At 42.2% G+C, this 26,746-nt stretch overlaps 1 protein-coding gene across 2 annotated transcripts in view; it reads left to right on the top strand.

The window, feature by feature from the left end:
• JAG2 (jagged canonical Notch ligand 2) overlaps nt 1-25,663 on the top strand; it is a 125,405-nt gene extending 99,742 nt beyond the window's left edge. For both annotated transcript variants that reach the window (XM_048485684.1, XM_048485683.1), the window contains 14 exons: nt 730-880; nt 2,800-2,964; nt 4,055-4,168; nt 5,328-5,441; nt 6,700-6,813; nt 7,450-7,566; nt 8,891-8,918; nt 10,382-10,467; nt 11,329-11,442; nt 12,497-12,612; nt 14,336-14,584; nt 18,466-18,597; nt 20,973-21,129; nt 23,096-25,663. In XM_048485684.1, the coding sequence (XP_048341641.1) occupies nt 730-880; nt 2,800-2,964; nt 4,055-4,168; nt 5,328-5,441; nt 6,700-6,813; nt 7,450-7,566; nt 8,891-8,918; nt 10,382-10,467; nt 11,329-11,442; nt 12,497-12,612; nt 14,336-14,584; nt 18,466-18,597; nt 20,973-21,129; nt 23,096-23,565 (2,127 nt within the window). In that variant the 3' untranslated portion in view covers nt 23,566-25,663. The remainder of the gene's footprint in view (nt 1-729; nt 881-2,799; nt 2,965-4,054; nt 4,169-5,327; nt 5,442-6,699; nt 6,814-7,449; nt 7,567-8,890; nt 8,919-10,381; nt 10,468-11,328; nt 11,443-12,496; nt 12,613-14,335; nt 14,585-18,465; nt 18,598-20,972; nt 21,130-23,095) is intronic.
• Nucleotides 25,664-26,746: the final 1,083 nt, after the last annotated feature.

The raw sequence follows: 26,746 nt of genomic DNA, 5'->3' as shown, positions 1-26,746 counted from the left end.
AAAAATGAAAGCACCTTCTTGAATAAAGCAGATTTCACTGATCCTGGGAAGCAGGAAATCTCCCACATTTGGGGCCACCGCTGAGAATGTCCTGTTTCATATCCTAACCAGTCTTGCTTTCCTGTTTGAGGGCACATGGAGCAGACCACCAGCTGGTAATAGCTCATGTGTAAATTGAGACAGTCATTGGCGTCTGGTTTGAAAAGACAATAGATTGGAATTTGTAAGAGAAAATCATCTGTTGCTTAATCTAGAGGGATTGAATGAGTAAAAATCTGAAAGTGGCCCTCAGACTTTATTTCCTTGGTTTATACCCCACCTTTTTTTCCTTTTTGGGTATTCAGAGCAGAGTAAATCATTCTCTTCTACTGTTTTATCCTCACAGCAATGTCATGAGATGTGGGGAGGTCATTGTGACTTACATGCACTGTGCAGGTGGTTGGACTAGATGACGCTGGAGGTCCCTTCCAACTCTGTCATTTTGTGGCAGAGCGGAGATTCAAACCTGGGTCTCCCAGATCTTCATCTGACACTCTTAACCACTATACTGGATTTATGGTTTTAATTTGAGCAGGAAAAAAATCTTATGTTTTCCTTGCACTGCACTTCCTGTAAGTGTGTACAATTGATTTGTTAAGGTTGAAATGTATATCCTTAGGGCTCAGCGCATAATTCCTCGACATCCTTCAGGGAATTTATCTCATTTTTGTTTTTTTAAATGTATTGCAGATTGATATCGACCTCTGCAAGCCTGACCCTTGCCAAAACGGTGCTAAATGTTATGAGCTGAGGGGAGATTATTATTGTGCTTGTTCCGATGACTATGATGGAAAGAACTGCTCTCATCTGAAGGACCACTGCAAAAATAATTCTTGTAAAGGTATCTTCTGCCTTTCAGAAATGTGGTGTTTTTCCCCCCTAATAGTCAAGCATTCTAAAAAACCAAATGCAAATAGACACCTGGCGAAAAACCACATTGGTTTTTCCTTTGCAAGAAGTGGCATGCAGGACCTGATGTAAGACAAAGCTGTTCCACCAGGTGTATGGTTGAGGAAGCTACGATTCTCCCACACTCCCTCACCCCTACTTTCTCTCTTACACTTCTGAAGACTGATAAGGATAAACATTTCAATGTCTGAGGAGTAAATGTTTTACAGCCCAATCGACAGGAGTGGAGGGTGGGGGCTGAAAGGATTGAGGCAGCGAGGCCTTATGTTAGCAGAAGTGCTGCCCCCATCACCACCACCCAGGGCACTTACACCACTGGGTGGCTTCCTGGGACTTCCTGACACGGTGCAGAGTGCCACATCAGCGTCCCTAGGCCCACGTTGGTGTAGTGTGGGCATTCCAGAGGCAGGACTGGGGGGTGGAGCTGAGGTTAGTTGGCTTCTATCCCAGCATTGCCTCCTAGGATGCCAAAATCCAGGGATTTTGCCCTCTTTTGGGTGGTGTAAGCCCATTGTGCCCAATGGAGGGCTGTGCAGGGGTGGGTGTTTATGGTTTTTTTCCCTCTCTGTGGTTCTGAAAAGTCCTCTTGAGGTGGGAGGGCAGAGCCACACTGGCGGCAACCTTGGTTGCCCCAGGGCTCTAGATTGAGCTGCCCAGCGCCATCTGTAGTTCTAACTATTTAAGTGTATTGTTTTATTGTATTATCATATGTGGAAAGCTGCCCTGAGCTCATAAGGGGAAGGGTGACATATAAATTTAATAAATGTAAAATATATAAATAAATAATGGAAAGCAAAAAGATAGAATTCAGTTGTTTCCTGATGCAAAAGTCCTATGGAAGACCCTGCCTTTCTCTTTACTTACCTCAGGCTCTGCTTACAAATTGTTTTGTAACTAAAACTTTCCTGAGTGTGTTTGAAGCTTCATTATATCCAAATTTCATTAGTATCAGACCAACCTGCTAAATGTTCCTTGTGAGATAATGCATAATGCCTGCTAAACTTCTAAAACTTACATCTAAAAAACACCTGTGTTGGTCTGCTGTAGTATTGAATCCAGCAGCACCTTAGAGACTAATAAGATTTTCAGATTAAGAGTTTTCAGAAGTCGAAGATCCCTTCACTTTATCTGACACAGGGAACTTTTGACTCTTCAAAACCCATAAAATCTTGTTGGTTTCTAAGGTGCTACTAGACTCATATCTAGCAGTAAAAACATCGTTATTCGGCACTGGATTATCCAGAACATTCCCTTAATTGTCATTCACCTCAGCCACCCTGCCCTACATCTCTGAGCACAAATACACCCAATTCCTGCCACCTCTGGCCATTGCTGGGCTTCTGACACCTGGCTGACTGATATTGTCCTCAGGTGCTTCCTTCCCCCTCTGCCTGCCCTAAGCTTTCTGGAGCCAGCTCTTCCAGAGAGCTCCTGGGCCGCTAGCCTGCTCACCTGCCTGCTGTATAGGGTGGTTTGGGCAGAAGGGTTCCTGCAGGAATGTGGGCTGTTGCCACGGTGTTCCCTGTGGGGTGGGGTTTGGTTGCTGAAGACGCTTCTGCCTAAGGGAAGGGCAGAGCGGTAAGCTTGAGTACCCAGCATATTTGATTAAGTTGGCCAGGGGTCTGCAACCTGCGGCTCTCCAGATGTTCATAGACTACAATTCCCATCAGCCCCTGCCACCAAGGCCATTTGAAGGGCCGCAGGTTGCAGACTCCTGATATTGGTCCACCATCCCTTCCCTATGAGTGCCAGATAACAACCCTTTTACTGTAGTTCATGCAAAGAGATAACAAGTTGCACTGCAGAGTAGCTTTTGGAGCTTTTTTTATGTCCAACTGTTTCTTTTCTCAGTCATAGACAGCTGTACAATTGAGGTTTTCACCAATGCTACCCAGCAAGCTGTTCGCTTCATCTCATCCAGTGTATGTGGGCCCCATGGACGGTGCATCAGTCTACCAGGAGGCAACTTCACTTGTGCCTGTGAGAAGGGTTTTATTGGCGCATACTGTCATGAAAGTAAGTGGAAGAAAGGAACCTGTTCAAATATAAGCTGCCCCTGAAGCTGGGAGTTATTTGAGGAACTTTACTTGGAAGCCTTTATAGTAGGAGCATAGATTTCTAATGGGACTGAGAGCATTTCACTTCTATGTCACTAGTTCAAGTTTCAAAGCATGGTTTTGACTGATCGTTTCTCTGAATAGTAGCAGTGAAGTAAGGTAACACAAGTGTTAGTTACAACCCGCTTCTGTGTCCTATAAATATTTAAATTCTGGCCGTTCATTCATGAGCTATTTAGTTCCCTTGGATAATGATCTGGTGGTTATCATTTTGGGGAACTTAAAGGAACTATGGCTTGTACCTGTTTAAAATATGTCTGCTCCCAATTTTGTTGTGAAATGTCAAACATCTGCATGTAAACTACTCCCTAGCAGTAGAAGTGGAAGGTGGCCAGACCTGTAGTCCAGTTCATCTGCTCCCTGAAAGGGACTATTGTCCAGCAGTTTACACTTATAAGCCTTTCACAGATCGACCCATATCTTCTAGATTTTGGAGAACCAGAAATAAAGAGTAAGCTTTACCCCGTAAAGTGTCATTACAAAAATAGCTAAGAAAAACAATCCCCACATTTTTCAAATAAGTTATTTAGTCACCTGCCAGTAACAATTTTCTAAGAGGGTTACCAGAGCATGAGAACCTATCTAGTATGATCTACACCCCCTCCCCACAGTAGGGAAGAGTAGATCATCTAAGATTAAGCATGGTGTTGTAGTTAAATCTCCATTTGAATTCCCATTCTTCTAAGGAAACTTGCTGGGTATTCTTGGGCACACCACATCCACTCAGCCTAATCTACCTCACAGAGTTGTGACAATAAAATGGAACAGAGGAAAATAATTTGACCACTTCAGGTCTCCACTGGAGAGAAACGTAGAATGAAGAAAAGAAATAGAATATCAGCAGAGAGGACATACAAGGATTGTACTGGACTGCGAGCATGTGCCCAATGAATGAGTAGATGCTTTGTTAATGTACCCTGTCAAACAAATAAGGCCTTATTCCACCTGATTAAATAGTTCTAGTAATGATTGTGTATTATTGTCCTTAGATATTAACGACTGTCTGGGGAAACCTTGCAAGAACGGTGGGACTTGCATAGACGAAGTGGACTCTTTTCGATGCTTCTGCCAGAATGGCTGGGAAGGAGAACTGTGCGAAATCAGTGAGTACAACTCAGCCTTTCCATAGCAGAAGGTTCTCCATTGCTAGTGTTCAAGGTGCAGCAGGACTGCATTGCAGCCCAGTTCCAGACATGTTTTACCTGGAAATAACTACGTTGAGATTGGAGTAAACATATTTAGGATTACAGAGCTGATTCTCAAATTATGTTAATTGGTGTCAAACAAACGATGATTTATGTGGCAAGTGCAGTGGGAAAGTGAATGCCTTTTGATGGGAATACTGAAGAAATCCTAGTTAGTATATTTTTCATTTTCACAGCATCTCTGGTAATTGTTTTTGCCTCCTTTTGTCTTGTGGCTGGAGCAGCCTTCTTGTTTTGCTGTCAAACAAAAGACCTGAAGAGTGCATGTTTGATCATAAAACACCTGTCAAAACAAGAACGTGACACTTTCATCCAGATTATTCTGTTAAAGAGAGCTTGAACTCCCACAACACTGGTTGGCAGCCGAAGAAATTGCATTTAACTCTGCAAATTCAACAGTTTACAGGAGCACTATGAAAAGTGTACCTACTCAAGCTTCAAATAATAGCATTTAACCTAAAATGCTGTAGGGAAGTGTTTGGGCTAAACCAGGGGTCTTCAAACTATGGCCCTCCAGATGTTCATGGACTATAATTCCCATCAGCCCCTGCCAGCATGGCCAAGTTGTAGGGCTCATGGGAATTGTAGTCTATGAACATCTGGAGGGCCATAGTTTGAAGACCCTTCGGCTAAACTGACAGGTTCCCTGTGGACCATAAATGTAGGGGGCAGTTTTTCAAGTTCTCGGACAGTGATCATTCCCTGGAACTTGATCTTCCTGGGATGTTTTGTATGGAAAACATATGCACATTGTCCGTAAATTTCAGTGGGAGTTAAGTATGTGTAGGAGTTGACAGACTATTCAGCAGCTCAGGACCATCCAAGATGTCTATATTAGAGTTTGAATCCATATCAGAAATGATGCACATCAATGAGCCACAGAGCGAGCACCGCTTTAATTAAACAGTCCCTGAAGAATCTCTTTTTGAAAAGGTGGTGTAAAGTTTATTTTATTTATTTATTTATTTATTTATTAAACTTTTATACCGCCCCATCCTCTAGGGGCTTTTAAGTTCTTAAAATCCTTTGCTCAGATATCATACGTTTGTGTTTTCAGATGTCAATGACTGCTTGCCAAATCCATGTCATCACGACGGTCGGTGCATCGACTTAGTGAATGACTTTTATTGTGAATGTAGAAATGGCTGGAAAGGCAAAACATGCCATTCACGTAAGTGTCTTCTAGGTGTACTTTTTTTGTTGTTCCGATTGTGTGTATGTTAATTATCCACAGTTGGAAAGGAAGCTTTTAAACATCTTGGAAAATGGGCTTGTTGAAGGAAGTCGTGCACAAACACGTCCAATAATCGTCTCTTTCTCCAAATGGAGCAAACAACTTAAAAATTTGGCACAGTGTGTTGAACAAAGCTGAAGAAGCAAGCTCGGAGTCATTTTAGAAATTATGCAGTAGCAGCATGCCAAACTACAAGTTTTAAATCTGCTTTTATAAATTCAGTTTGCAAACTGTATTAGAATTATTTAACAACTTGCTTTCACCAGTATTTAAGTAAATAGTAAGGATTTATTCATTTACGCTATTCTATGTTATCTGGAAATCTCTGGGCTTTCTACAGATTGTTAAAACAGCAAATATAAGTAACCTATAAATGTTACTCTTGCACACTGTAGTTTTAGGAAGGCCCCCATACTTCTGCCCTTTTGGAAAATGCAGAAAACAATTGTTCAGAAGGGTTTTCTTGTAGAAGAGCCAAACCACGATATAATGGGTCCACTCAGAAAGTGACTTTTATTGGACATAAAGTCTTTCCTACACCAGTAGTCATGTTCTTGTAATGTGTTATTGGTCCCCCTCCCCCTATAATTTAGTTGCATTATTTATAGTTTGCCTTTCTCACTTCAAATGGAGGCAGATTACACAAAGTGTGTCAATACAATCAACAGATGGGACATTCAATAAACAGTACAATAGGATTAGAGTTGTGGAATCAACCAGAAGTCTCAAAACAAAACGGAAGCAAGTATTGACATCACACATTGAATGATGCAAAATTCCACAGTAGGATCCTAGTTTCAGCAAACTATTCACAGTAGTATAGACCAGTCGCTGATCATTTGTGCAAGTAACTTTGTGAACATTTTGTGCCGTGCAACTCAGTTGCCAGACTAGAAAAGCCCTCTTGAATAATTCAGTTTTGTGCAGTTTGCAAGTAGCCACGATAGTGGGGGCATTCCTGATCCAACCGCATTATTTCATCTTAGGCATCTTTTGTTTTAGAGTAAAGTGTAATGGTATTATGTAATCCACTTGCTGATTGGCTGAAATTTTTTGCAGTCAGTTTATCTCAGTCCCAATGAGGAAGGCAAAGTACAAATGAAAATAATAAGAGCGTATCTAACCTTTGAACTCAGTCTTGTTCGCATAAAGCAGGAAAGGGTCACACACGTAATCAGTTATTTGTGGCTTCTAGGTGACTACCAGTGTGATGCAAACACTTGCGCTAACGGAGGGACGTGTTATGACGATGGGGATACTTTTCGATGCTCATGTCCTGCAGAGTGGAAGGGGAGCACATGCAACATCGGTATGTGCCGTGAAGTTCTGTTGGGACCAAAAGTTACACGTGCCCTGAATACTGTCAGAAAGTGTACCTTCTTTTCCTTCTGTCCCTTATCTCAGTATTAACCACGAGTGAGCATAATTTCTCTAGAGAATTCTCTTGGGAAACAATTGCTAAATTTGGTTTGCATCTGAAGTTTATCATAAAAATTAAGTTTTGACTGACTGCACAGAAGAGGAGGAATTAAGATCAAATTTAATTTCTACTCTCAAATTGGCTCTTCCAGATCTGTTTTAATTAGAGGGATGAGAATAAGGAGGGAAACTGACTCTCTGGGCATAAGCCCAAGCTTCACACTGACAATGTACTCTGGGGGCTGACATGGTACAGTGGTTTTCAGGTCAGACTTGCACTTGAGAAGACTGAATTGGAACCCCCTACCCAACTGCAGAAGCCTGTCATGGTAGCCTTGGGCCCCTCATAGTCTCTCAGCCCTAGCAAACCTCACAAGGTTGTTGTAAGGATTGAGTGGAGGAGGGGGCATTGAAAAGCCACTTTGGGTGCCCAGTCACAGAGAAAAGCAAAATATAAATGCATAATACCTTGAATTTGATGTCAAACTCTTTATAGTTGAGACAAGTCTTATTTGTTTTACCAAAGCTAAGAACAGCAACTGTGTTCCCAACCCTTGCCTGAATGGCGGAACTTGTGTTGGCAGCGGAGATTCCTTTTCTTGCATCTGTAAAGAAGGCTGGGAAGGACGCACTTGCACACAGAGTAAGTTCCCACCCGCTCAGTGATTTGAAAGACTGGCATTTCAACCAAAATGTAATTCGTGTTCAGAATACCCAGAATAGTGGATCATAAGGCGAGGAGGGCTTAACACTGAGGCCAGCTTGCGTCACAAGCTTGAAAGAGACCCAGCTATACAGCTTGTTGGAATATTTCCTTTTAGAGTTGCATTTTGGGATTTTAATAGCATACCAATACGATGAATTGCTTAGGTGTGGCAGAACTTGAGTCTGTAGCTCAAGATGGAACATGCACGAAACATTACATCTAAGTCTAAATCTGAAATTCCTCGTTGAAATTACCTTTAATAGCATCTTCCTTCATTAGGTTTTGAGTCTTAGGAACTATAAACAGTGATAATTGCAATTGTTTCCTTAAACCTGAACTAACAACTGGGGGAGGTGGGAAACGGAAGCTTGAGACTTTCTCGAGGGGAGAAGTCTTCAATAACCAGGAATTGCTTTTTGCTGTTCCTTCCTGGTTCAGCAGTTTTTCTAGAGCTGTTCAAAGTGTTTTATTACCGAGCTGAGAATCAAAATCCTGAAATGGCCTCCCTCAATTTGCCTTAAGCTAGAGTCAAAAGGCCAATCGAAGGCCGAATCTGGTTGCAAACTCAGAAAATCACACTTAATTGAAATGTAGCTGTGTGTTAATGACAACACAAACTTGCTGTGGCTTTTAATGCCCATAATTTAGGTCGGAATGAAAAAAACTAATATGCATTTTTGACTCTAGTAGCATCCTGTTTTACTTCTACACATTGTGGTTATCCACAAGAGACTCAAAAATGAAAAATAACATGGGGAATGTTAAAAAGGATTTTGGTGGGCTTTGTGGTAGGCAAGACAAAGCGGATAAGACAATAATGCTGGGGAGGCGCGGGGGTGGGGGGGCGGAGAGGAAGACCTGATATAAAATATATTGACTCAATAAAAGAAGCTACCACCTTTCAGTTAGCAAAATCTTAGCAAGGCTGTTAACAATTGGACATTTTGGAGATCTTTTAATTCATAGGGTTTCTGTAAGTTAGAAGTGACACAATAGTACATAATGCACATGGTAGATATCTAAGGGTAGAACACATACCACCTCTTATGCATTTTTACTTTGTTGTAATGTTTACTGTTTCATGATGTTGTAAGCTGTCCTGAGCCCTATGTGGCTAGGGTGGGGTATAAATCGAATTACAAATACAAATTTATCTGTTTTTATTTTCCCTATAATCTTGAATGAGTCTTGATAGCTGAATAGATGGTTCTTAGTGTCTGTTGTCTTCAAATGCATTGATATTTTAATGTCTTCTGTTTAGATACTAATGACTGCAACTCCCATCCATGGTAAGCATCCCAAAATTATTTCTTCCTTTAAAAAAATCCTAATACTATGGTTGAGTGAAAATAGTCTTCTGTCTATTTTCCTGTCGATAATTGCACAAGCCATACCAAATGAACTTCTGGTGTTTATTTCTTAACTGGTTGCTCAGCCAAAACATTTGCTCCCATTTGGCAGCAGGTTTCGGCCTAATTATGGAAATGCGAGTTCTGGTCTACTCGTGCGGTTATATGTAATGGTAAACGCAGGAATTGGGAGAGTGTCCTGTCCCAATTTGTATTGCAGATGGAAAGACAGCATTTTAAAATGTTCTTCCAAGTGAAAAAATATAGAGAATCGTGGATAAATTTTTTAGCATAATTTGTTCCTGATGTGCTAACAATTTGATGGGGTGGGTTGTGACAGAGGGGAGCCATAAAAATGTGATCTTTACCTAGTGTCTGAAGTGGTCCTTAGGCTGAAGGTACATTGGTTGGAGGATGGTTGGATCCACCCCTGTTGTCAGTTGCCATGGCAACTGTGAGCACCACGTTGGGGAGCCTATGACCTTTCCCCCTGATATCCCTACTCTCCCGGGTCTTTGCTTCACCTGGTCTTTGCCCTGCAATCTGCATTCAGTCAGCTGTCCAGTTAATCTATTGTCCCTTCTATCTGTGTCCTTTCCAGCTTTATGCTGGCAGGGGCTGATGGGAATTGCAATCCATGAACATCTGGAGGACCAGAGTTGGACAACCGTGCTCTAAAGTTTTGCAGTTCCGTGTAGCTTTGCATAAGCATACTTGCTTTCAGAATTTCTCTGGAGTCTTAAAAATGTGGTACCCTTGTTGGCTGTAAAATCAAAATTTGATTCAAGGAGCTAGGTTAACTGACCCACCGATTAATCTTATGATATATTGATTTCTGCAGCTGCGTCTTATTTTCTTAGATGGGCTGCAAATCCCCTTGATAGTCATCCCTGACAACTGTCCAATAACTGCCTGTCTTTTTTCTCTACTTCAGAATATGCTCTTATCAAGCTGTACTTTTAGATGCTGCTTCTGTATTTTAAAAAATTATAGCCCAGTAGGGGAGACAAATGCAGTTTTCATCATTCTCCTCTCTTCTATTTTATCCTCACAACAACCATGTGAGGTAGGTTAGGCTGAAAGTCAGACAGCCCCAAGGTCACCCAGCATCAGGGATTATGGGAGTAGACATTTTCTTTGTGCCACTGAAGATGGTTGATTAAATATTTAACTGGCATAGTTAAGGCAATACAGATGGCTTATTGAAACTGGCATCCTTTGGTAATTGTGCAGTTCCTATATATAGGAGCGCCTTTGCTAGAGTCTCTTGAATTCTTGGTTGAGTGGTGAAACAATATCTTTGAATGCCAATTTGCACAGGTTCTTGCATATATTAACGTTTCTGACCTCCCAGTTTGTGAAGATCATCCTTCATTGCAGTGACACATGTATTATTTTTGCAGTTACAATGGAGGCATCTGTGTTGACGGAGTGAATTGGTTTCGCTGCGAATGTGCACCTGGGTTTGCTGGTCCAGACTGCAGAATTAGTAAGTAGGCAAAGAGCTGAGTGGGTCACCCAACTGACCACCAACCCCCTGTCGCATCTGCCCTTTGACTTTCCACACGTTAAGTTTATCAGAAGCTAACTGAATTATTCACCATGCTGATCTTTGCCATTCTCTACAAGGATGTTTCTTCTATTTCAGGACAGATTTTTTTTTCTCTCTTCATTTGACCAGTGCAACTGAAGTGATGTTCTTTGAATTGTAAAGTCTGGCCTCCAAGCACACTTCAGCCTTTCCTTAATCTCTCATCCCCAAGAGAGCCACAAAAGACTAAATGATTCTTGAGAGTTGTAGCCATGTTTTTGCATACTCCTCTTATTTGAATACTGTGCTCAAAATGCGGAATGCAAGCTTGCTTCCATTGAACTCTGAACTGGGAGGTTCCTGGAGAAGGGTGTACCTGGGGTGGGGGGAGACCTCTGAGGGCTGTATAGTGCCATAAAGTCTGGGATTCGAGGGGGATTACAAAATAATGGAGAACAGTCTTATTACACTGCATTTCTTTAAATCCCAGGACTCGTCTCTCCTCTGAGTAATTAACACCGATGAATTAAAACATTGGAAAGTTTTTAATTTTGTCGGCAAGCTTTAGCAGTCAGGAGCAATTTTGCTTCCTGCTACATGGTGCCAATTTGTCACAAAGGCTCGGTCAGTGTATAACTCGGCCTGCTGTCCCATGGACAGACCTGGTGTTAAGCTGTCGTATGCTCAGCCTATTTACCCTCTGTTGTTTTTTTTAAAGCCCCCCCCCCCCCCCCCGAGGTCTAGCTCAGCTGTGTTGCAGCCAGAACCTTCAATACTTTGAATGTTGAGCCTTTGGGTTTTTTCCCCCCCATTTCCCAGATATCGATGAATGCCAGTCCACTCCTTGTGCATATGGGGCTACTTGTGTTGATGAAATAAATGGCTATAGGTGCACCTGCCCTCCTGGAAGAGCTGGAACCAGATGCCAGGAAGGTAATTTGAAGCTTTAAAATGAGAGCACAGTATCAGAGATGCCAATCTTTTACCTGCTGCTGTGATCTGCTTTTTTAAAAATTGTGATTGCTTGGGCTGATGTATTATCTATTACAAAAACCTCAGGGTGGCTAAAAAACAAATATGAAATGAGGATTGACAGAAGAGACCTTTCTGTGTATCCCTATTTCCCCTGCAGAGAGCCAAAATGGTATAGTGGATAAGAGCAAATGACTCTGATCTGGAGAACCAGTTTCAGTTCCCCACTCCTCCACATGAGTGATGACTCTAATCTGGTGAACTGGGTTTGATTCCCTGCCTGTTGGGTGACCTTGGGCCAGTCACAGTTCTCTCAGAACTCTCTCAGCCCCATCTTTTTTACAAGGTGTTTGTTGTGGGGAGAGGAAGGAAAAGGAATTTGTAAGCCACTTTGAGACTGTACTGGCAAAGACGTTCACAGCCAGAATCACTGGGGTCTTGTGTGGTTTCCGGGCTGTATGGCTGTGTTCCAGTAGCATTTTCTCCTGACGTTTTGCCTGCATCTGTGACTGGCATCTTCAGAGGATCCTTGTGCAGCCACAGATGCAGGCGAAAATGTCAGGAGAAAATGCTACTGGAACACGGCCATACAGCCCGGAAACCACACAACACCCCACTTTGAGACTCCTTACAGGAGAGAGAAGTGGGCTATGAATCCAAACTTCTCTTCTTCAAAGTTGCTGGCTGCTGACTGGGTAGGGGTTGGAACAGGCAACCTATTGAGAAGGCCTTCCTATCCTATTTACCTCTTTTAATTTATTTCCTGGAAGCAGACTGGGGGAAAGCTATCACAGCTAGGGAAGATTTGTTTCAAAAAGATTAAGTGGTCTTTTGGCGGGGGTGGGGGGGGTGGGTGGGTGGGTATGAAGTGTCGTGTCCTGGATTCATTAGGTTGAAAAACAGCTCATCTGAACTTTTTATTATTATTTATTAAACTTGCTATACCGCCCTATCCCCGGAGGGGATATTCTACTTGAATAGGAAACTGACTGTTTCCTATTTCTTTCCCCCCAAGTGATAGGTTTTGGAAAATCTTGCTGGCTTAAAGGAATGTCCTTTCCCCATGGCAGCCGATGGGATCAAGAATGCAACAGCTGCCATTGTTTGGACGGCCGCATTGACTGCACCAAGGTAGTATCAGACTTGAATGCTTTTGTGTCGACTTGAGTCTCCCCTCTGTTGCAAATCGTCAAGCCTCTTTTACGCTCCTGGGTCAACTTTGTTAATGGTATAATTCTGTAGCATCTCTGCACATAGTGGTTTCGAACCCTTCCCTCTTCCCAGCTTCCACTCAGAATGCACTTAAATGCTAAGAATATCATATCATGAAATGAAAAGAACAGGAAGAATGCTAACCCTTGAGCAGAGCAGCCTACCAAGCAATAACAGTCTTGCAGAATAGAAGTTGAGCCAAAGCCTCAAACTTTCCCCCATTACTCATCTAATATGAGGGAGTACACACAGCGTGATGATGAAGTTTGTCTAATTTGATTTAATTGTGTATAAATTCACATTATACTTGGCAGGGGGGTGGGGCTGTTTTTTAGGTAGCTGTTAACTGTTCATATTACTAGCAAGAACCCTTGAAGACTCTGATCTCGTTTCTGTAATTCACCAGCTACTTGCCCTGCACTGGTCGTCTTGCACAAGCTTCAGTAGAACTCATGAAAAATGTGTATACTTACACATACGTTTCTGTAATGCTTTTCTTCTGGAATTTGAAAACTCAGGCATCTAACGCAGTGGTTCTCAACCTTCCTAATGCTGCAACCCTTTAATACAGTTCCTCATATTGTGGTGACCCCCAATCATAAAATTAATTGTGTCTCGGTTCCTAAGACCATCAGAAATATGTGTTTGAGAACTGCTGATCTAACAAGTGCCCCATATTCCAAGGACTGGCTTGGTAGCCACTGCACAGGATAAATGCATTTAGATAGAGCAGAGCTGAGCAAACTCTTTTAAACTCTAAACATCTCTACTTTGCAATGAGTCAAGTTGGAAAGGGAGGAGAGAGCCCATGGCTCACTGGTAGAGCATCTCCTTTGCGTGCAGAAAGCCCCAGTTTCAATTCCCAACATGTCCAGTTAAAAGCATTAGGTAGGAACTGAAATGAAAGGCTTCTGCCTAGGACCCTGGAGAGCCACTGCCAGCCAGAGCAGACTACACTGGATGAATGACCAGTAATCTGTTGTAGTATAAGGCAGTTTCATAAATTCATTTAGTGGGCAAGAAGCAGTTTAGGGGGCTTTTAGCCTTTTCCCCCCTCTTTATTCAATGTGGACTTGAAGAGACTAATTCACTGGTGCCAGTGGGATTTCAGAATCCCTGATCCCAATTTCAAAGTTTTGGTGAAAAGCATCTGGGATATTTCTCCGTGTCTTGAGGAGGAATCAGGGAAATGAAAATTCAAGGCTTGTCTCCAGTCTGATTATCACTGGATTGAAGTTTGCAGGTGGCACTCTGAAAGGACAGCAGGTGCCTTGTGTCTAGGGTGCAGCAAATCAAACTGGACCTTCTTACCGAATTAGGCAGTGAGGCACACAGTCTCATTCAATTTCGTAAATAATTCTGTTTGACTTTGTGCCTTTTACTTGAAACATTCCAGAGAGTCCCTTGACCATCTTTTTGCATAGCCAGAAGGCTAGATGATGCCAACTACTATTTGAAAATAAGCAAAGATATTTCCTTTTGTATCAAACAGGGCGTTCTTAGAGGGACCCTTCTGTGGAAGTGTGTTGTTTTATAGCTGCCTGTAGGGATATTGTCATTTAAACTAAAAATAACAGGAGTGGCAGACTCTTGTGTACTGGCTATCTGCATGTTGAAATCAGTAGACCCATCTAAATTCTAGGTGTGGTGTGGAAGAAAGTCCTGCTTGTTCGCCAGTCATCCGGACCATGCGGCCTACCAATGTCCCAAAGGTCAAGAATGCCAAGAAAAAATGTACATCAAATGTTTCCAACCACCTTGTGCCGACTGGGGAGAGTGCAGTGAATCAGAACCCCTGCCTGTCAACATCAAGTGTCATCCCAGTTCAGGCTACTTGGACAACAACTGTGCCAGGATCACTCTGATTTTTAACAGAGACAAAGTACCCCAGGTGAGAATTTAAGTGGCAGTAACGTTTTGACTGCTTCATAACAGTATGCTTTGCAACGTGGCATGGAAGAACTTGCCGTCACCTTTCAGAAATTTGTAAACAAACTATTGAGAACCTTTCCTTTGTATCTATTTATTTTTATTAATTTTGTTTATACCCCACGGTTGTCCCTAACAGGGGCCTAAAGCAACTTACAGTGTTCTCTATTTTATCCTCATAACAACCCAGTTACATAGGTTAGGTTGGATGTGTGTGATTGGCCCAAAATCACCCTGTTTCCCATGGCAGAGTGGGGATTTGAACCTGAGTGTCCCAGATCCTACTCTGACACTAGTCCATCAAGTGGGGAGAGAGCACTGTTCTTTCAGGCTTTAAATGCTGAAATTCTTTTAGATACGGACTTCCTAAGATGGAAGAAAAGGCATTTGTTCTTTCATACAGTGAAACATTATAGAAAATCTCTTTGGGAAGAATGCTCTTATTTAAGAAGGAGTGGTACATTCATCCGGCATCTCTGTCTTTTCCCTCTGCTGTCTTGAGAGCTGGGGATCCATAGCCCTGGAGAGCTTTGTTTGTCTACTTGTGTTCATTTACTTACTCATTAAATAAATAGAAGGACCTTTAAACCCTGCCTTTCTCGTGGTTTAGAATGGCTTACAACAATAACCACCATTGTAAGTGGTTAGATAGCTACTTTGAGGGGTGGTTGCTTCTCTGCATGAGTTCATGAAAACCTGTGTTTGTAGTTGCTCTTGTATGTATTGTCAACATGGGACTATACCTAGGGTATTTATCATTGTCACAGTCATAGAAGGTGGTCAGTATTCTCTTCTTGAGATGTGTAGAAGTTTGTATTATGAGCGCATGTATATTGATATATGTGTGTGTGTTCTACGTTATGGAAAATCTGCATGTATGGAATTACAGTGTGAAAAGTGGCCTGTAGTGAGTAACGAAATCTCTGTGTCAGAAGATCAGCACTGGCCAGAGTCTCCTAAAATTTTTCCACCAAGGGATAGCTTGGCCATGTGGCCCCACAGTCAGGGACTGAGGTTAATGATTACAGCATGTAAAATATAGCAGTTGGAGTTAATGAGGGCTGGAACCAAGGTTTCTTGCATCTGTCACAAAGCTTATGTTGACCCGCTCTGCACGGATTCCGTGAGAGGCAGGCTGCATCCTGCACAGGAAGTACAGTTGAGAAACGTTATGATCCCTTTATTTCTCTTTTTGGTTCCTGTCGGCCCTTCCATAGAAAACTGTGGCATACAGTTTGACTGGACTGGAGGGGGAAGCATCATAGTAGCATCTGAATGAATATGGGCACAAACTCAGTAGTAGATGCTAGAAGACCATTTGGGGTTCAAGGAATAGCCATCCCAAGCTCTTTGCTGATTGCTTAAATGATGTAAAGAGTTCTTAGTAGGGGCCTTACACTGCCACCCAAACAACTGAATCACTTTCATTGTTTGGAGGTAAAGGTATGCCTTGTTCAAGCTCTGACAAGCTCTGATGCATTTCAGTGTGCTCTGGGAAGCAACCAGCATTTGTGACAGATTGCAGCACAGAACCTCCAGAGTGATCCAGGGACAGGAGTTCCTGTGAACCTTGATTATTTGTGTGTGTGTGTGGGTGGGGGGGTGTGTCTTTCTTTTAGACTGCTCTTATTAGTGAAGCAGCCACTCCTTGTCAGTCCCTCAAGCAACCTAATAGACGGTATCTTGGTTGCGAGGCCTTTTCTGCAGCGTGATGAAGTGTTCAGTGTGCTCTTACGCACATCCAACCGGTGTGGGGTCTCCGCCATGGTTGTTGCTCCTGCTTGTAGTTGGGGAAAACAGTTTCATTTAACAGTTGAAGAGGGCTGGTGGCTCAGCAGTGGAACCTCTGATGATCATGCAGAAGGACTGAAGTTCAGCAGCGTCTGCAGTTAAAAGGGCGCGGTGGCAGCAGATGATGCAAATGACTTCTACTGGAGGTTCTGGAGCGCTGCCACCAGTCACAGCACACGATACTGACCTCGATGAGTAAATGGTCTGGTTCAGTATAAGGGAACTTTATAGGACTGCATCCTGCAGGACAGATAAGTGCATTAGAATGGCTTTGGTTTCCAAACCATAAACATTTGATGGGCCTGTCTTGTCCTCCCTACCCATCAACCAGTTTCCTACTGGGATGATACCGGTTTACTTGATAAACCCAAAGGTCCACTTGGCACAGTTATACATTGTCTTTGTTATCTACCTATTGATTGATTGATTGACTGGAATGTATTAACCCCCCCCCCCATATCAAAATCTCAGGATGGCTTATAAAAGTAAAAGCAGCAATTAAAATATTCTCATGTAAAACAAACATAATCAACATAGTACCATCCACCCACAAACCCTCCTCCATCTGAGACCGGCAGCCTTCAGAGGGGGCATGAGGGGTGGGGGGTCTTTCGGTCAAAGGGCTGGGTAAATACAAAGGTATTTTCCAGACATCAAAACCCATAAAGGTTTGGCAACTAGCAAATCTCCATGGGGAGAATGTTCCATAGTCTGGGGCCAGCCATGGAGAAAGCCCTTCTGTGTACTGTCTTCCCACCCACCTTGGTGGGTGAAGGGACCATCAGGAGAGCCCCCTTGCCCCCAGCTGGACCTCAGTGCTCAGGCAGGTTCATATGGGCGCAGATGGTTTGTTTGTCAAGAAACACTTTTTCTCACACTATTCTGCCTTCTCCCATATGAACCTACCTGAGATTTCCCGTCATCCTTGGAGGCCTTGCTTCAGGTGTGTGTGGTCATCCCCCCACTTGAGGCAAAACCAGTAACCTTCTGAGAAAGGGTCTTTGTAGTTATGGTGCTGAAACTTTGCAACTCCAGGGGAGTTGTCAATTTCCCTCTATCATTGTCATCCAAATAGTTTTTTTTTCTTTTTGGCTTTCTCTCTGTTTGATGAATGCAAAAAATTATAATGTTTTCTAATGTTCTATATATACTTTGCATTCTAAATGTTTTCATTGTCTCAAATGTTGTATTGTTTGCTGTGTTTGGTGGAAAGGTAGCATAGAAATATTTTCCAGTGAATAAATACATTGTGTAGGGGAAGAATGTGGTACTACCTCTTACAAAGATTTAATTCCTGGAGTGGTAATAACTTGAAGAACTCCGAAATAACCTGCACTCCAACCATTCACATTTTGGTTGTTTGATTGGAATGTGGTGAACTTGCACCTCTTTGATGTTCTCCTGCCACATGAGGAGTGACAGTGCCAAATATCTAATGTTTGCAGTCTTTCTGATTTGCAGCAGGCACACATACCACCACCCTCAAATGAGGGTGTCACCTCCCCACCTCCCAAAATTTCACCTTGGAAGATCAAAAATGGGTGGGCATTAGGGACAGGGGGTTTTGTGCAGCGGCATCTCCTCTGGATTTCTGTCACTATAGCTGCCGGTCTGGAATCTAGTTGTAGATGCTGAATGAAAACTTTGCCCCAATGTTGTTGTTTTGGACCTGGTGACCCCAGAAGCACATTTTCAGGTGGCTTAGTGAACTGCTGCAGGAATTAGAAGTAGGTCTTTCCCAATTCACAGAGTTTGCAGATGGTTGGGACACCCCCGTTGGTTTTTGGCCAGCTAGCTGCAAGTTACAATAATGTACTTTTAACAGCTGTTTTTTTGACAGCTGTCCTTTAGAAGCTTCAGCTGAAGAGATTGTATGGTATGCATTTCTTTTGATAAGCCTTCTTATTTGTTATTGAACTGCTAGAAAGGAGACTGACCTCTTGCCTGGTGAACTCCAGCGTGTCCCTTGGGTGGGTTTTGTTCTGAAGTGAAGCTGTACTTTTAGTCTCTGTTTCACAAGGAGGGGGGGTCTGTGTTCTCTCTTTCTCACAGGGCACAACCGTTGAAAACATTTGCTCTGAAATCCGATACTTGCCAGTCACTAGATCTGTTTCCAGTGACCGAATGCTGGTGGTGTTGTGTGATCCATCCTACTCCATAGAGAACGCAGTAGAAGTTGCTATTGTAAGTACTGAGTGTCCTTCTGTTTTAGGTGGGGGGGGGGGGTTCCCATTGAGATCTGTATGCTTGATCTCTTTAGTTGTTTTGCTTCTAATTGGAGCACTCCATTCAAGCATGAGACTATCAGGAAGGTGGCTGAAAATATTGCAGGGAGTGCAGCAGCTTTACTTAATTCTGAAACTTGCCACTGTGACCCAGAAATGGACATAATGATAATCAGAGAAGTATTAGGTATATGAGGGATGAGCCAAAGGGGGGAAAGTAATTGACTTCTTCCTCCGGCGAACGAAAGGAGTAGATGATGTTGGAAACTTTCAGAAAGTACAGATTTAAAGGATGGGGCTGGGAGAGGAGAATTAGTGTTAGGTAGAAGCCAAAGGGAAGGATTGGAATGGAATGATCAGGCAGTAGCTACAAGCTACCAGAGCCCCCGTAAATAGGAGAGAATGTCTTCCTTTTTGGTCCTGAACCTAGAATGTGAGGCAGTTGTCTTGCTTTTAAAAAGCAAAGCCCCAAAGTAGTAAGCGCCTTCCCTGGGTCGCTGTGTCCATGTATTACCAAACCCGTTTTGAGATTACAAATACCATGCCCTTCCAATGGTTGTGGGTATGGTGAGACTGAACCATGTGATGCCCTGACTTGGATGTCCCGTGCCTCTTGCCTCAAAACCCTATGGGGTTGCCATAAATTGGCTACAGTTGGACAGCACTTTGCACACACCCACACAGATCTGTTGAAATGGTGCAAAGGTTTCTTGCAACACATGGGGAAGATCACTTCAGAATGTTGGGACAACCAGACATACTCGAGTGTGGCAAAGGGCAGATTTGAACCCGTGTCTCCCAAATCCATTTGTATATTTGTTTATTAAATTTATACCCCGCCTCATATTAGCATCTCTAAGAGACTTACAAGGGTAAAAAACAATGAAAACCCAATTTAAAACAAAATATCCTGAATAAAATATAACCATTAAAACAGCAGAAAAAATCACATTAAAATACCTCCCCCTTCCCCCCAGATCGGCAGCTGTAGAGGGGGCTTTCAGGGATGCTACCTAAATACCCAGGTGAAGAGGAAGGTCTTTGCTAAGCACCAAACCCATAAAGGGTGGCGAATCCCACCTTGAGCACCTCCTCCTGTGACAGGTAGGCAGGGCCCAAGCCATTTAGGGCTTTGTACATCAATGGTCAACACCTTGAATTGGACACGGTAACCAGCTCCTTAAGGACTAGTGGTGACTGGTGTATCTTCCTGGAGTTGTGCTGTTGCCTGCCAGACCTGAACACCCTCACGTGAACTCAACTCAACTGACATTGGCAGCAAGATAGCCGCATCGGGCCCTTGCAAGTGTCCTTAGTAACAACACAACTTACTGAAGCAAAATGCCTTGAGGATACTTCTGAATTCAGCCTGAATACTAGAAAGGGAATTTGTATTAGGCTTGCTAATATCTGAAGGCTGCTGGAAGACAAGAAGACAGCGTAACTGGCAGGAAAAAAATGTTCTTATTTTAAAAGGTATATTGTTGGCAGAGGTGAATTGGCCAATCAGGTCACTGGGCATGGTCCCAGCAAAGTGATGGCTTAAGAGGCACTTCCACAAAACCCAGCCTGGCCCCAGTTGAGGGGCAGCCTTTGCCCCATATGATATGCATTAGAGCCACTAGAGCCCATCCCCCATGGGGAGAGCAGGGCCCTGCTCTTCCTCTCTCTTTGTGGGGGAAGGGCTCTTATCTGAGGTTGTTGTTACTTCTCAATCAGCCCTATGTTTTTTCAGGACATACTTTGGACAAGACAGTACTCAGCTAACTGTTTCACACAAAGATGTTAGTAGATTTTGTATTCCTCTGCCTCAGGACAAAGCATGCCGGACCTTCTTCATTGCTTTGCCTGAGTCCTAGTGCCTACCTAGCCCTGCTTCCCCCCCCCCCCCCGTTTGAAAGTAAAAATGCATTTTTGCGTAAATGCTCTTGTATCGAAGTATCATGTTCAACAATGAACAAAATAATGGTTTTGACAAAGGCAGTGCATAAAAACAAACTATATTCATTTGGGACTATTTTCTAATGTGGAAGTATACAAGTTTTTCAACCACTTCACCTCAACTGACCGAACTAACATCTTTGTATGGAACAGAGTATAGACTTGTGTAATGATTGCAATGTAATGATGCATCAAGAGTACAATTTATTCTTAATGGGTTATGTCATTAGTATCAAGCTGCCATAGTTGCTAGCATATGTTCAGTCTGGCTGCGCAGAAGCCCACCCACTTTGACAGCACACCAGGTTTCTTGAATTCTCAGTTGCAGGCCTGATCACCAAGTGGCTAATACGAAAAATGGTCATAAGCTTCTGTTTTCCTATCTGATTCTAGTCTTTCATCTCACATCAAGATGACACTGATAACAGCCTAATTCAGAACGCTGCCAATACTATAGTAAACGCAATTACTAAGCGGCAAAACAGCACAGTGATGTTGGCAGTAATGGAAGTCAAAATTGAAACCATAGTAGTTGGGAGTTCTTCATCAGGTAGGTGTAAGAGCATGCCTTGTTCCTGCCTAACATTTACGCATGTGTGTATTAAATTATTTATTTGTTTGATTGTTTATCCCGCTCTCCCCATTGCAGTGGGCTCAGAGTAGTTCATAACAATATAAAACAAGAAATGATAATTCATCAAATTATAACAAACAGTAGTACTCTATAATGTTTCAGTCCCCGTTCCTGACAGTATAAAGTTTTGTTGAAGGCTTTCACGGCCAGAATCATTAGGGTTTTGTGGGTTGTATCGCCGTGTTCCAGTAGCATTCTCTCCTGACTTTTTGCCTTCATCTGTGGCTGGCATCTTCAGAGGTAGTAAAGCAAGTGGAGTATACGTACCTGTGGAATGTCCAGGGTGGGAGAAAGAACCATTTGCCTGTAAAGGGTGCAATTAGCAAGTGTGATGTGCATGTGTTGAGTGGAATCCATGTATGCTAAACTTGGGTGGATTCCACTTAACACATGCAAATTACACTTGCAAATTGCACCCTTAACACTTTTAACCAATTCAAATGGTTCTTTCTCCCACCCTGGACATTCCACAGGTACGTATACTCCACTTGCTTTACTACCATCAGATCCTCTGAAGATGCCAGCCACAGATGAAGGCCAAACGTCAGGAGAAAATGCTACTGGAACAAGGCCAAACAACCTGAAAAACCCACAACACCCTAGTACAGTGGTGGCGAACCTTTGGCACTCCAGATGTTATGGACTACAATTCCCATCAGCCCTGCCAGCATGCCCAATTGGGGCTGATGGGAATTGTAGTCCATAACATCTGGAGTGCCAAAGGTTCGCCACCACGGCCCTAGTATAAAGTTTAATTCCCCATTCCTGAGTGGCCTTGGTACATCTCTGGGCACAGAACAGGAGTCACTGGTGGAGTGAGGAGGTAGTTGTGAGTTTCCTGAGTTGTGCAGCAGATAATCCTTGAAGTACCTTCCAGCTGTTTGTTTCTATCTCACTACCCCAATATTCTTGTTCACACTGTCACGTCTGGCTCTGTAAATACAGCTAAGTGTGATGTTGATCAGGAACACAGTCTCTTGAAGAGTGAACCGAGATCTTAGTATCTGTTGTCACACTGATGAATAGAAATCTTAGCTCCTCAGGGACACTTTGTGCCCATACAGGTTAGATTCCCATACACACACACACACTCTTTTGACAAACCAATTCAAGTACTTAATGGGGAAATGAGATCCATTTGCTGGTTTGAAGCAAATCTGTTCAGGAACAAGACTCGTAGCTCAGTGGCTGTGCTGTTGCAATTGGGAAAGAAGCATGCCCCTTGGCATAACACCACGCAACAGGAAGGCCAAACTTTGCAAAGCATTTTAAACCTGGACAATGCTGTCAGGTTGAATTACCCCATTTGTGTTTATTTGATAATTCCCAGAAAAGTAGGTTTAGAACTTTTTCCTTTGAGGATATTGTCATTTCGTGGTAAATGGCCCAAAGTACAGCTGCATACAGTTTACTTTCTATTTTTTAAAAAAAAAAATAACTTCCTAGGTAGAAAATAAACCTCAAATAATCTATGACACTTTTGTCATTGGGTTTTGTGTTTTTTTACCCTGTGGGGTGCTAAAATACCTCATTGGAGTCTGTTCTACCCCATAAGTTTATGAAGGCAATGGTGATCCAAAGAACCATGTTTAAGTGATCTGGAGAGATGCAGCCCTTAATAACCACCACCCAAAAAAACACTTTGTGGGACACTATTGCCCTTCTATTAAATTAGAGGTGTATTTCCATTCAAAAACAAATTCCCCATCATCTGTGTCATATGGTTGAAGATGAATTTTTCTGATAATCCATTCATTCTGATAACCCATGTCATTCAGCTCTTCATGCTTTTCCATTGCCATTCCTTGCACGCACCCCTCTTATTTTTGTAACTGGCAGTTGCTCACCACGCTGTGTGTTTCGGTTTTGTGTTCTTTCCTAGATTATCTGGTTCCAATCCTCTGTGCAGTTTTTAGTATTGTGTGGCTCATCTGTATAATAATCTGTGTGTGGTGGACACGGAAGAGGAGAAAAGAGCGAGAGAGAAACCACCCGTCGCGAGTAGAGGCTGCCAATAACCAGTGGGCGCCTCTCAATCCCATATGGAATCCTATAGACAGACCGTATGGTCCCAAAGACAATCACTATGAACGTAAAAATTTTATAGCTCAAAAAAGAACTTATGATGGGGTAGAGGAATACACAGAGTATGAGGAGGAAGAGGAGGAGGAGGAGAGAGAGGTCATGGAAATGGACAAATTCCTCTCTCACAAACTCAGTAAGCCTTTGCCAGCAAAGGCAATTGACTCATCCGAGAACAGCCCTATTAAGAAATCTCTTCAGACAACCAAAATGGACAACAGATCTGTAAAAAATGTGAACACGGCAAACCTTGAAGGCGGAAGAGACTAGATCTGTGTCTGGACCATAAGCCGCGCCAGTCTACGTTGAATGGGGTCAGAGAAAAATCTCCACGTTGCGTCAAGAACTTTAAATGTCTGGGAGTCAAATGTTCATAGTTTATTTTCAGTAAAAAAAATAAGAATGAAAATAATAAAATAAAAAATTATTTTGTTTCTTTTAGCCTTGTATAAATTATTCAATGACTGTCAGACAATAGAGTGATCTTTGATAGTTGCTATTTTTGTAAATTCTACTTAGAATACGCTTGCTATATGGCAGAAGGGGGAAATTTATATTTTCGATAATTTCGTAACGTTTGTCGTACAATCCTCTTCGCTGTTTACAGAGTCCATTCTCCTTAAAAAGAAATCTGCTACAGCAGTGGCTTTAAAACCTCCTGGTAGAGGAAGTTGATAAAACGAAGTCACATCTGATCTTTCAATTCCTACAAGCCAGACCCTGCACTTAATTTATAGGTTCTTTCCCCCAAAAAAAATTTGCCTTATTTTTTTTTTTTTACGAATAGCCTGTCTATAGAGATCTTTCAGACTGTGTTTGGAAAGAAAGAAGTGGCCTTTTAAAAAGTTTAACGTGTCCACTCGTTTTATTTCCTTTAGGATTGCAGTATTGAAGCACGCGTCAAGTGCCTTGAAATTATAAAAGTTTTTTCTATAGCAACTGTCAAAGACTGCCATGCCTATCTAAGTTTACCACAAGATAATGCTTGGGGTCCTCGGGCAGACGCAGTTTATTTTCAGATTGTAAGAGTGCTTTGGGGTTTTTTTTTTTTGTAAATATGTATATATTTAAATGAATCACTTCTGTATATTTGAGTTAACTTAAAATATTTTTGGTCTTTTTTTTAAAAAAAAGAAGTCATTCCTTTTTAATTTATGTCGCAGAAAGGGAAGTTTTATGGCAGTTTCTAATAAAGTTTAAAAAAAAACCTTATTTTGGTATTATGTCCATATTAGAAAGTGACGTTCATGAAATCAATGTTGGGAATCCGTTGGTCACTCTTTTGTATCGCCATCATTTCACATGTAAATAGGTCCAGACTGTTTCTTCTCATCTCAAGAATGCAGAGCGTAAGTATACTGTATAGTATAAAGATAACAAGGCAATATTTTTTTTCCTTTTGTGATTGTTTATTACACATGGTATTGCTTTTTTGCATTTTTAAAAAATACAGGCCTAATGAAGGGAACAATATTTTTCATGCTTCTGATGTGCTTATTCACTCTTCCTTTTTTTTTAAGATTGGAAAACTCTTGCTGGAACTGGACGTTACGGCAGGCGCATGACTACCACTAAAAAAGCATCCCTGCGCCATTTCTCTATCCTTTCTCATAACTTACAAGTTATTCAGGTCACAATGGATAATGACACTGCACTGAGAGTCTCCTTGTCTCTACTCCACTTCATTGGCTGCTATTTGGGGGTGGGGAAACTATTGGTGTGAAGTCATGCCTTGCCCTTCGTATCACTACGGTCGTTTTCACACATGCCGAATAATACACTTTCAGTGCGCTTTGCATCTGGGTTTTGCTTTGTGAAATGGCAAAATCCACTTGCAAATGATCATTAAGGTGCATTGAAAGTGGATTGAAAGTCCATTATACAGCATGTGCGAAAGCGCCCTAGATGACATGGTTGAGAAAGAGGAAGAAGGCGTCTTGGGGCTGCTTTTCTTGGCAGCAGCCCCGCGCCTGCCGCAACATCCAGTTCCATTTAGAAGATGGAATACCTCACGAGAAATGGTAATACATAACGGAAGGCTTGTGCATTATTTGTGGGTTTTTTTAAAGGCTTTATTGCTGTTAAAACGGATGAGCTATTATCTTTAATTCTGGGAAAACATAATCCTACGTTACTTAGCTGTCCTATCATTGAAAAGAAAATCAATGTCTGTCTCTCTCCTGCTCTCTCTATCTCTCAACATTTTGGCCACTCAGCAATGTAACCCTGATTTTTTTAAAAAAAATTAGTTATTTTATACATGAATGCAGGAATTGCTTTGCAGGAACTTCTGTGCAGTACATTTTGTTTGACATGTTCTTCGATAGCTTTCGGAAGAAAACTATTTATTAAAAGCATTTTATAACAATGTCGGCAGTTGACTTCTTTTTTTAAAAGTTTGGGCTTATTCAAAACTGTATTTAAAAAAAGAAATTAATGAGATTGTACTTAAACCTGTTTTCCCATTCCTACTCAGAACTGACATCTTACCTTTTCCAGTGCAATGTCTTGAACGGTTTGACTGCCCTTTTTATATTGCTGTCTTTCGGGGCATAATAATACTGGTTTCCCTCATCTCAAGAAGCTCAGTTTCCCAGTCCCTTCCAGTTATCTGGTTCTCTAGCTCTTTTGTTAATGTATGAAATCACTTCATAAGGACAGTGTTTTGTTAGACGCTTACACTACAGTTAGACCCAGGAGATCTAGGGTATATTTCTGGATTGGTTTTCTGTGGCATGAATGAAATATAGGCTTGCCAAGGTTTCAAATTCAATCACTGGAGCACTGGTATGGGAAGGGCCCTTCCTTCCTTCCTCCCTCCCTCCCTCCCTCCCTTCCTTCATTCATTCATTCATTCATTCATCCATTCATTCATTTATTTGGTGAACAAATCCTCTCAATTTGAGTCCTTAGAACTGTGGGGTTGGGGTACATTGATTGTAAAAACGGCTTCTTGAGGAAAGAGTTCATTTGCGGCCCCCTCCCATACCAAGCCTGTATTTTAAAGATTATCACACATACTTTTATAAAAGACAGTTTCCAGCCTTTTGTCGGTGATGTTATTTGGATCTTAGAGTAATCCCTTGACATCTCTCAGTCCGAAGGTCATATTTTCACAGTGGTGTAGATTCCCCACCCCCATGGTACTCTAGTACCAACTTGAAGAACCTGTACTTCATTTGGCCTTTTGCCATTTTCTCTGTTTGTTTGTGTTCTTTTGCCAACCAGATTAATTAACTCTCCGGAGATCACACAGTACTTGAGTGAGAGACTGGTAGCAAACTTAATCTTGAGGTGGCATACCAGCTTTTTATACAAGAGTGTTTATGGTATTTCAGCAGGGGGACAACTTTGTTCTTCTGGTTTCTATGCCATCCCTTTCTCTTATTTCCCCCCCCCCCATTAGTTTTTTTCCCATAATTCTCAGCTGTGACCCCTGCCCTTCTAGTTG

The sequence above is a fragment of the Sphaerodactylus townsendi genome, linkage group LG02 (assembly GCF_021028975.2).
Source record: "Sphaerodactylus townsendi isolate TG3544 linkage group LG02, MPM_Stown_v2.3, whole genome shotgun sequence".
NCBI lineage: Eukaryota > Metazoa > Chordata > Lepidosauria > Squamata > Sphaerodactylidae > Sphaerodactylus > Sphaerodactylus townsendi.
The sequence above is the reverse complement of the archived record's forward strand: the minus strand, read 5'-3'. Positions and strand labels throughout refer to the sequence as shown.